General features: G+C 43.5%; 1 protein-coding gene and 1 long non-coding RNA gene across 13 annotated transcripts in view; both read right to left on the bottom strand.

The window, feature by feature from the left end:
• Positions 1-1,086, bottom strand: part of LOC116097064 — a 3,922-nt gene extending 2,836 nt beyond the window's left edge. The window contains exon 1 of the long non-coding RNA XR_004121198.1: positions 4-1,086. This is a non-coding gene — a long non-coding RNA (uncharacterized LOC116097064). The remainder of the gene's footprint in view (positions 1-3) is intronic.
• Positions 1-11,189, bottom strand: part of Rere (arginine-glutamic acid dipeptide repeats) — a 358,397-nt gene that overhangs the window by 40,205 nt on the left and 307,003 nt on the right. For all 12 annotated transcript variants that reach the window (XM_031379531.1, XM_031379537.1, XM_031379534.1 and 9 more), the window contains one exon: positions 10,920-11,000. In XM_031379531.1, coding sequence (XP_031235391.1) covers positions 10,920-11,000 — 81 coding nt within the window. The remainder of the gene's footprint in view (positions 1-10,919; positions 11,001-11,189) is intronic.

Genomic DNA, 11,189 nt, shown 5'->3' with positions numbered 1-11,189 from the left:
CACCTCCACGAGCACCGCCTGCAGGAGTCTAGGACAGTCACACCTCCACGAGCACCGCCTGCAGGAGTATGCACTTGCACTTGCTCACACATTTGAAAGGCAAGCAGAAAGAGGCTACTGGGTTATTCTACAGCTAAAGGCAATATTTTATACTTGATTGGCAAAATAAACTCACTGAGAAAAATAAGCCATGGTTTTCAATCCTATAATCAGGAACAGAGCCTCCGTAGTACAGGGAGCCCAGGTCTTACTCTGTGGGACATAGGTTAAAGGCTCTCTGGCCACTCTACAATGTGGAAGGTGTTGACTATCTAGGTCTTCAATAGTCTTAAAACCAGCAGCTAAATGTGCACTTGCACAATGCCTCCGACCAGAAGATCCTCTTGCTCTCTATATGCAGCATATACGAAATCTTATGTGTGTACACAATTAAATCCATAAGAGGAAGAAATCTTAAGACTATGACATTTACGCAAACTTTTCATTTAAAATAAAAATAAAATTAAAGAACACAACTCCGCTGAGACAGACAAGCTGGGTGAGGCCAGCGTGGAAGGCTCCAGAAGCCTGTGCCCAACAAGTCAACAAGACGGGTGTTTTCAAGATGGCTCAGCAAGGAGCTCACTAGGCCTTGTTTGAACTGCACCAAAAGCTCCCTTGAGCTCCAAACTTAGCCAGCTGTAGTGGTATATAAATTTCAAAGGCCAATCGTCAGAAATTACAATCCCACACTTCAGATGGACTCAAGATCACATTTCTAATGTCAAAGAAGAAAAAACAACCAGACAACCAAACAGGTGGATAGATAGATCAATTCTATCTCAAAAATCAAATAGATAGACACAGACAGGCAGACAGACATCCCCTAAACTATGTACAGCAGTGTAGAAATGAGGGACAGGAGATTCCTAGGAAGTTCATAGGCTTGCAAGCCTGGCTTACACAGCAACTAACAAGAGACTTTGTCTTAGAGACAAGGCAGAAATTGGGGACAGACACTGAGTTATTCTCTGACTGTCATGTGTGCACCCTGGCTTGTATGCAAGGGTGACTGCACACAAACATACGCACATACCGGTTTTTGGTTTTTTGTTTTTTTCCTCCAAGACAGGGTTTCTCTGTGAAGCCCTGGCTGTCCTGGAACTCACTCTGTAGACCAGGCTGGCCTCGAACTCAGAAATCCGCCTGCCTCTGCCTCCCAACTGCTGGGATTAAAGGCATGTGCCACCACTGCCCAGCTACACATACACAATTTTAAAAAATAAATCAGCCAGCAGTGGTAGGGAGGCTTTAGTTCTAGTACTTGAAGGCAACAGAAGATGGAATTCTTTGAGTTCAAAGCCAGTCTACAGATTGAGTTTCAAGACAGCCAGGGCTACACAGAGAAATCCTGTCTCAAAAAGATAACAGAAAAAAGACAGCCAGATGAGCACCTCCGAGGAAGGGACCGTCACGTTCATTTGTCACAGGGGTACTTTGCAGTTGGGTAGCCGCTCCCCACTGGTGAAGAGCTGGGACTTTAGTGTGCTGCCGTACTTCTCCACACAAGCTTGTTTACTGCTATCCTAATTCCCTAAGTGTAGCTTAGAATAAGATTAAAATGAACCAATTGTTTAAGGATTATTATTTCAATATACTTTACAAAAAATTTTTCACAAATAGATTGATTTTATTTGGGGGGGAAGGATTTAAGACTTATCTATTTATTTTATGTATGTGAGTACACACCAGAAGAGGGCATCAGATTCCATTACAGATGGTTGTGAGCCACCATGTGGTTGCTGGGAATTGAACTCAAGACCTCTGGAAGAGCAGTCAGTGCTCTTCACCTCTGAGTCATTTCTCCAGCCCTATAAAAAAAAAATGTAAATATATACTTTATACTTAAAAAAACATACATACACACAGAAAAAAAAATATTTTTCAAATATCAGCAAACTAAGTTTTCTTTTCCTTAAAAGAAAGGCAGGTGGAGTGTGAGGACAGAGACAGTGGAGAGATGGCTCAAGGGTTAAGGGCACTGGCTGCTCTTCCAGAGGACCCAGGTTCAATTCTCAGTACATGCATGGCAGTACATAATTGTCTTTAACTCCAGTTCCAGGGGATCTGACACCCTCACAGAGACATACATACAAGCAAAACACCAGTGCACAGAAAAATATATCTTAAAAAGGATAGGATGTCTCATCTGTCTCCAAGTCTGGCTTTGCCCCCCAAAGTGCTGGGAATAGCTGGGCAACATTATGTCCAGTTAGATGAGGTCCAGGTCTCATGCATGTTTTGTAAACACCTTTCCAACTGAGTTACTCTTCTTTGTAAGCTAGGTTTTCAAGTCAGAATGGATTCACAGATAAGGACACGCATGACTCTATGATACAAAAACATAAGCTCTAAATGAATATATTGATTGACCATTATTACAGCTATTAAAGTTTGCCTTTTAGATTTCTAGAGACATACTAATACTTTGTTTGTTTTACCTAATAAGACTGCAGAGCTCAAAAGTCCTAAAATCTCTTCATATAAGTCATGCTGGGAAGCAAGGACAAAGGAAACCAAGAAGTGTCAAAAAGGAATGATGATGATCCTTGGAGGCAGTACTGTAACGTCCAAAGCAAGGCCAACAAGACGGCTTGTGGATAAAGATCCATGGACTGCCAAGGCTGGACATCTGAGCTTCATCTCTAGAGCCCACACACAGATTTATTTTTTTATTTTATGTATATGAGTACACTGTAGCTGTAAGCCATCATGTGGTTGCTGGGAATTTGAATTCTGGACCTCTGCTTGTTCTGGTTGCTCCTGCTGGCTCCAGCTTAAAGATTTATTTATTATTATAAATAAGAACACTGTAGCTGTCTTCAGACGTACCAGAAGAGGGCATCAGATCTCATTAAGGATAACTGTGAGCCACCATGTGGTTGCTGGGATTTGAACTTGGGATGTTCGGAAGAGCAGCCAGTGCTCTTAATTGCTGAGCCATCTCTCCAGTCCCCCAATCTACAAAACAATGCACTGCATAAAGATGAAGCATCTGGTGTCAGCTGTTAGTTTGCATGTGTAGGATAAGTTCAGGAGCAGGGTAGGACACACACGATAAACAGCAAAGGCCGAGGCCTCAGCTTTAAAAACTGCCTTTTCTTTCCCATACTGGCATCAAGTTTCTTTCATGAAACCTTCATGAAAATCTCACACCTGCTGCATTCACAAAAGGGAAGCAACCACACCCTCTTAGATTACTCTAGTTAAAACAGTGCCTGTTGGCTTGGTGCCCTACACTGGCAATCCCAGGAGGCCAGAAGCAAGACAATCTAACCCTGACTCCACCAAACAAAACCAAAATGATCAAATAACAGGCAGCCTCAGGCCAGAGCTCCCTGGAGACAGACGGTCCTCCTGCTTCCGACACTGGGAGGCGTCAGTCAGACAGCACCCAGAAGTAAGCTGTGCAGAGAACAGTGCTCAGGGACTAATACCTCAAAACTACTCACATTTCGTCCCAGGCTGGCTTGCTGTACCAGTAAAGAAAACTACATTTGAAGGTTTTTGTTTGTTTTTTTTTTTTTAGTCTTTGAGACAGACATTTGTCTCCTAAATGCTAGGATTAAGGTGTATACCACCACCGCCTAGTGAATAAGATCTTTAAAATAAATAAGGTGTTACAATTGTGTTTCTTTCTCTTTCCATACTTAATTTTACTTGTGTGTTCCAGAGCCCTCAGAGACTATAAAAAGTCAGACCCCTGAGCCAGCATTCTAGGTGGTTGTGAGCTGCCCCACATGGGTGCTAGGAACTGAAATTAGGTCCTCTGGAAGAGCATCAAGAGTGTTTGACTACCAGCCATATTTCCAGACCCACAACTATATTTCTAAGAAAAGAAAATGGAGTGAGAGTTGGAGGGGAAAAAAAAATCTTTTAAATTAAGAAACTCTATGAGGGCCGGACAGTGGTGGTGCATGACTTTAATCCCAGCACTTGAGAGGCAAAGGCAGGTGGATTTCTGAGTTCAAGGCCAGCCTGGTCTACAGAGTGAGTTCCAGGACAGCCAGGGCTACAGAGAAACCCTGTCTCAAAAGAAAAAAAAAGAAAAGAAAAGAAAAAGATATTCTATGGGGCTGGAGAGCTGGCTCAGCAGTTAAGGGAGCTGATGCTCTTCCAGAGGTCCTGAGTCCAAATCCAGCAACCACATGGTGGCTCACAACCACCTGTAATGGGATCCGATGGTCTCTTGTGTTTCTAAAGACAGCAACAGTGTACTCATATAGAATAAGTAAATAAATCTTGAAAAGAGAAAAATTCTATGATTGGTTGAAAGAGATGGTTCAGTGGTTAAAAGCACTGGCTGTTCTTCTAGAGGACCCAGGATTCAATACCCAGACCTAAAAGGCTGTTCACAACCTTCTGTTACTCAAATTCAAGCCTTGTCTACAGAGAAAGTTCCAGGACAGCCAGTATTACACAGAGAAACCTTATCTCACAACAACAACAACAACAACAACAACAACAACAACAACAACAACATGTTCAGTTACTATAAGCTGCTCTTCTGGAAGACTGGAAGACTCAGGTTTAATTTCCAGCACCTTCAAGGTGGCTCACACCTGCAAGAACTCCAGTCCCAGAGGCTCTGACTCCCTCTTCTGACCTCTACCAGCACTGCCTACACAGTGCCCAGAGATGCATGCAAACAAAACATTCATATACAGCCAATAAATAAATGTTAAAAAAGAATGAATATACCTTGGAGGGTTAGGATTTTGAGGCTGTGTAAGTAGTTCCCAAACTTTACTTTACTTTACTGAACAACTTCAATTTTACTTAAACCTCCATTTTAACAACAAAATAGCCATCTTGGCTTAACAGGCAGGGACAAGAGACCTGAGAGCCTCTACTGCCAATGTGCCTGTGAGCAGTTAAGAGTAGTCAGTGTTGGCACTGGAGGGACAGAGTGTATGTAGCGAGCTTCTCAATGTTCTTGCAGCTGTCCCACAGCCGCCTGTTCTGAGTACCAAGCAGACTGCAAGCCCATGCCTTCTTATGTAAGGGTAAGCACTGTTTACCTAAGATTATAATCAGAAATAAAATAAAACTTCATGCTCAACACAGGAGTAATTCTCAATCTCTTAACGTTAATGGAGCTTGATGGTTCCTTCTTCCATCTGGGAAAGCACACTGATACAGGTCACTCTGCCTAAAGACAATTCACACAGAGCTATTCTGCATATTAGCTGCAGCATTTGCCCCCAGAAACATGACTGATTTTCCTGCTATCCACCATATTAAAATTTAAATCTCCAAAACGTCCCATTCCATCACACAAACTTAATAAAACTAGCTGCCCCTTCTCTGGGCAACCCAAACAAAGCCTGAGATGCGAGCCTAGATCCCCCTGCATTGAAACACAACCTTGTGTGCACAAACTCATCCCTCATGGTCCCGTTTTACAGCTGTTTCCTCTGTGAGAGACAGACCAGAGTGAGAATGTGATGAGAATGTGATCTGGTGGTAACATTTGGACACTACCACCTGCACTTAAAAAGAACAAGAGTTCAATCTTTACTGAGGTAGTTGTTGAAAACTAAAACTGAGAAGGGCATCCAAGATGTCCAGGACAAGTGCTTCCACGCCTTCCCTCTCCAGGATGCATCTCCCCTACAGAGCTGGGCCAAACCAAACCGTCTTCCTGCTAACCTGCAGTGCATCTGAGCAGAGCCACTGTTCCACATCAGTGAGGGTGGTGTACCTGTCCACACTGCACTGTGGCAACAGCAGGCAGAGCTGTAGACAAAGCCTTCAGAGGACAATCTCCCAGGAGCCACTCTTCTATCCAAATAAAGGAGCCATGTTGCAAGGCGAAGAGACCATCCTTATATTTTGAGTATAAACATCCTGAGGTTTTATAAGAAATGGTAATGTATGTGAAAAACAAGCTATTTTGGGATCTGTACTATAAGATAGTCCCTGTGGGGGATCAGGATCTGAGTCTATTAGGCCTATTTACTTGTAACTCCCAAGGCCAGGGCCATGCAACTCATCTACCCAATAGCAGAGCAACAGCCCTCAGAATGAGATCTGGCTTGGAGGACAGCAAATTCCAGAACATCTGGGAGGGAGACCCTGTGTGGGGCAGAGGAGCTAGCCCCGTCTTCTCAGAAGTGCAGGACACTTGGCAGTGTTTACACAGATGCAGTAACACCCAGACCTCAGTGTCTCAGTGTAAACAGTTGAGACACGTCTTGGATGCCTCAGTCATTCTGAGACACTGCTCATTCCTAGTATTTTATCTACTAATCATACATTTTATACATACATATGTTAAAGAAAGACAAATGGGGAAAGAGGAAGGACTGGGTATCAGCACGGCTGGAATTCTAAAAGGATCTGACTTGTTATTCTCACGGGTGCCATGAAGTTAACACGTAATACCCATTCAACTAACCTCTATAAACAGTTGGTTTTCCTAATCACAGCCACTATTTCCACTTCAGTGGCAGCAGCACTCGGAGGAAGGCCAGACCTAGGCTGTATAACAAACGCCAGAAACCAAGTGTTCAGAAGCTGATGTCCGCTGCACAGGCACTCTCTCCAGACATAAGGCCAGTAGTGAATGGGAGCAACGGAATTCCCACAGGCCTCCAAAGGTAAGGATGCCTGCTTCTACCCAAGTACTCCTGGAGGCTCTCTCTTCCACCTTTCCTGAGTAACTCAAGAGAAAGGACAGGTGACTGGGGAAAACAGCTCCAGAACAGAACCACTGTGTGCATGGTGTGGCAGTGGCAGTGTGGAGCTCAGCAGGAAAACACACACCGAGCATGTGGAGGACCATGGTTTGATCCCTAGCAAGCACACATATGTGCACACAAAGACTTGTTTTAAACAGAAGGCAACAGATTAGGAAGAGAAATCATTTTTATATACTCTTTATAGATATCACCTCATTTAAATTCTCACTCATGGTCTAAGAACTTGGAGTTTTCACATGGTTTCACAAGAATCAAAAAACAAAAGTATCCAATAACCTGCCTGAAGCCCACAGCATGGACGGCAGAGACAACAGTAGTCCAGTGTAGCAATAGTTAATATTACTCTAGCTTTCTCATTCTTTTATTTTTCTTTAAAGCTTTTTTTTTTCTAAATTAGCTTTATTAGCTAGGCAGTGGTGGTATATATATTTAATCCCAGCACTCAGGAGGCAAAGGCAGGGGGATCTCAGTTAGTTTGAGGCCAGTCTGATCTATAGAGTGAGTTCCAGGATAGCCAGAGTTACAAAGAAAACTGTGTCTCCAACAAAACAAAACAAAACACCCCACCTCCAATAAAACCAAAACCAAACAAAAGACAAAAACCCTCCCTCTGTGTGTGTGTGTAAAACATTTTGGGGCTCAAGAAGTGGCTTAGAGATTAAGAAACTTGCTGCAGCCAGGCAGTGGTGGTGCATGTCTGAGTTCGAGTCCAGCCTGGTCTACAGAGTGAGTTCCAGGACAGCTAGGGCTACACAGAGAAACCCTGAAACCCTGTCTGGAAAAAAAACAAAAAACAAACAAAAAGGAACACTTTATGCTTGCTGCTTTTGTAGAGAACACAGTTTGGTTCCCAGTATCTACATACTGGTTCATAACTGTCTGTAATTCTAGTTCCAGGGGATCAAATGCCCTCTTCTCTTCTTTCTTTCTTTCTTTCTCTCTTTCTTTTTAAGATTTATTTATTAAATGTAAGTACACTGTATGTCTTCAGACACCAGAAGAGGGCATATGATCTTATTACAGATGGTTGTGAGCCACCATGTGGTAGCTGGGATTTGAACTCAGGATCTCTGGAAGAGCAGTCAGTACTCTTAAGTGCTGAGAAATCTCCCAAGCCCCAAATACCCTCTTCTGACCTCTGCAGGTACCAGGCATCCATGTGGTACACAGACATATAAACACGCAAAACACTCATACATATAAAATAATCTTTAAAAATATTTATTTTGAGGCTAGAGAGATGGCTCAGCAATTAAGAGCACTGACTGCTTTTCCAGACAACCCAGGTTCAATTTCCAGCACCCACATTGCAGCTCACGACCAACTGCAACTGTAACTCTAGTTCTAGAGACACCCTCTTCTGACCTCCTCAGGCAAAACACCCATATACATACAATAAATGTAAAAACTCTATTTATTTTATATACATGTGTGTATGCCATGTGTACTGTGAGGTCTAGAGAGTGCTAAGTCTCCTGATGCCTGGTGTAGGTGCTGCCAAGGGAATTCTGTTCCTCTACAAGGAGCCGCAAGCTCTCTTAAGCTGTGAGCCTCTCTCCAGGGTCTCCAAGGCCCCACACCCCACGTTTTTTTTTTTTTTTTTTAAAGGCTGAGAGCATCATCCTCATGAAAAGAAACACCACTTTAGAAACAGTAACTTCCCAGTAACCTGTCAAAATGTGATTTGAACTTCCCACAGCACCAAGCTAAGCCAGAAGAAAAACCTTCAGAGATCAGGTGCTATAGATGCTGGCCAGGCCAGCCATACATCACAGGTCTGCTGACCTCCAAAGCCCAGTCACACCCTCTGATGTCTCAGAAGAAAATGTGGCAAAGTATCTAGATCATAAAAATTTTCTATAAAAAGTTTCATAACTGTAAGATTTTTATCAAGGAAGTTCTGGAACACTGGTGCCTGTAAAGTTCCTCATCTTCTGCAACAGAAATGGAAAGTGACCTTTGCCTCCTGTCTTAGTGCTGTGTAATCATTAGCCTGGCTAAGTTGATAGCTAAGGAAAATAGAAGACAAGTGCCTCTCCCAGGTGATTAGAACACTTAACAGATTCACCCAACTACCAAAGTCCTCCTAAGCAATCAGAAAGGAGTGGGACCTAAGGATATGCAGCAGAAGAGGTCCTCCAGGGCTGCGACCACTGCCTCCTGTACTCTAGTTACAGTGCCCACACACAAAATGGCTGGAAACAGGAAGGGAATGGTGTCAGAGAAGAAAGCACAGCCATGCATGGCAGGGGAGGGGAAGCATCCCTGGAATGACAGGCAGAAACCCTCTCCCAGGCTGCTGCACAGTATGAGAAGGCATCAGTTAACTGAGTCTGACCATGGTGTGGGCAACCAAGAGCAGGTGGGATTAGAACCAACTGAATTTCTACTAAGGAAACCAGGTAAGTAACACTGTGCTAGGTTAAAGGTCAGTCAGGTCTGCTTTCTGTTGTTCTATTGAAAAAACTGTCTTGTGTTTCCAAAGTTGCCAAGCAAGCACAAGACCCTGGCTCGACTCCCAGCATCCCCACCTCCACCTCCACCTCCAGTTCTGGTTCAATCCGCAGTGGTGCTACCTTTCTGTTTTCTTCCTGGCTTCCTCCCTTTCTTTCCTTCAAAGCATCAAGATAAAGCGATTGTCCAGATTTCTTTTGTCAGATCTTTACGGTTTACAACTTTCAGCAGATAAAAGGGACAGATAAAGTCTAGGGCTGGAGGGTTGAGATAATTGCTAAAGGCTCAATCCCAGCACCTGAAACAAAAAAAAGATCTGAGCTGATAAGTTAAGAATGGGCCATGATGCCGGGCAGTGGCGCACGCCTTTAATCCCAGCATTTGGGAGGCAGAGGCAGGTGGATTTCTGAGTTCGAGGCCAGCCTGGTCTACAGAGTGAGTTCCAGGACAGCTAGGGCTACACAGAGAAACCCTGTCTCAAAAAACTAAAAGGGCTATCAACTTGACACATTTCATTGACTTTCCCACTTAGCCCAAAGAAGGCTACTAGTTTTGAGTCAAGCCACTTTAATTTTTTAAAGTATGTAACAAACTTAGAAAAAATGAGATTCTCAGAAAAAGTAAGGAGAGTTTCTACATGGCTGCTGCTCTGCCCCTCATCCTCAAAGGCACTTTTGGTGGCCCATCGCGGCACATTCAGATGCACGATAATAATTCAACCTTAACTTAGTTACCATTAACTGGAGAAATCAGTTTATTGGGATGTACTCAGAATCTCAGAACCTTTCTCCCCAGTTATCAGGATTCTAAATGTATTCTATAGTCTAGGAAAAAAATGTTCATTTTTAATAATGAGTAAGAGCATTAAAAACCAAGAGGAAATCAGTAACCACCAACACAGAGCAAAATAGCAGACAAAACCCTACCATCACTTTTGTAATCGATATTCTTCATTCATCCCTCTCTTCCTAAAAGCCAGATTAAATATCAATCATAACCCTCCTCCCCCTCCTAGGTAGAAGGTACTTCCGGTCACTGGGTGGTCCACCGCACCTTCCTGGAGGCGAGCAATTCCAGGTAAGTGAGCTTGCACCCTTGCAGCACTATCCACCAAGGAGGCCTCCTCTGCACACTGCCACAGCAAGTTCATCGAGAGCAGTGTCAGCACTGGACCCTCAGCTTTTCAAACAGCAAAGGAATTTTTTTAAAGCCCCCATTAAGTAACTAATAAAAACCCTTTTCACTACAAAGTGTAAAAATTTAAAGCTGGGAGAGTAAAGATTTAAAAGAATTTTCTCTACAGCACAGCAACCTTAATTTAAATAAGCGGAGGGGAAATCCCAGCAGAATTCCATAAACCTCTCAATTCTACCCTTTGGCTTGGTCTATGACTTTTGACAATTACCAAATCCAAACTAGCGATAAAATGCCATTTCTCATTCCAGCCACTGGATTTAAGATGTTAACTATCTAGCGATCCCTTCCCCCAGCTAACTCTGTTCTTCCCGTTACAACGCGTTCTTCAGAAGGATAAGCACAATATGTCACTCTGCTATCTTAAAATCACCAGCTGAAGAAAAGTAGGAATCCGGAGGCCGGCCTGGGTCAGGCCAGGCGCGGGGCTAAAGGAACCATTTCCTAAGCCCAGATGCGAAGAAGCAGCAGGAGCAGAGCATAGAGAAAAAAAAAACCCCAAGTTATATAAAGTCCAATTGTACTCACGGTTTCCTTATTGGGAAGCAGCTCCTTTCTGATTCTGAAGAAGTTCTTGCCGTATTGTCGGAGCCCCTTAACGAAGCGCTTCTGTGATAAAAAGAAACAAGTGAGATGTAAAAACCAAAACCAAAACAGGATGTCAGCAAAGCAAAGATATCTGCAATCAGCAGAAAAGCAACCACAGAAAAGTCTGAGCTCGGGAATATTAGCCAGGCTGGAGGCTTTCAGCGGCACAGCTGGGACCTGCTGGCAGGGCAGGGCAGGGCAGGGCAGCCC

The sequence above is a fragment of the Mastomys coucha genome, unplaced genomic scaffold, assembly GCF_008632895.1.
Source record: "Mastomys coucha isolate ucsf_1 unplaced genomic scaffold, UCSF_Mcou_1 pScaffold18, whole genome shotgun sequence".
Classification (NCBI taxonomy): domain Eukaryota; kingdom Metazoa; phylum Chordata; class Mammalia; order Rodentia; family Muridae; genus Mastomys; species Mastomys coucha.
The sequence above is the reverse complement of the archived record's forward strand: the minus strand, read 5'-3'. Positions and strand labels throughout refer to the sequence as shown.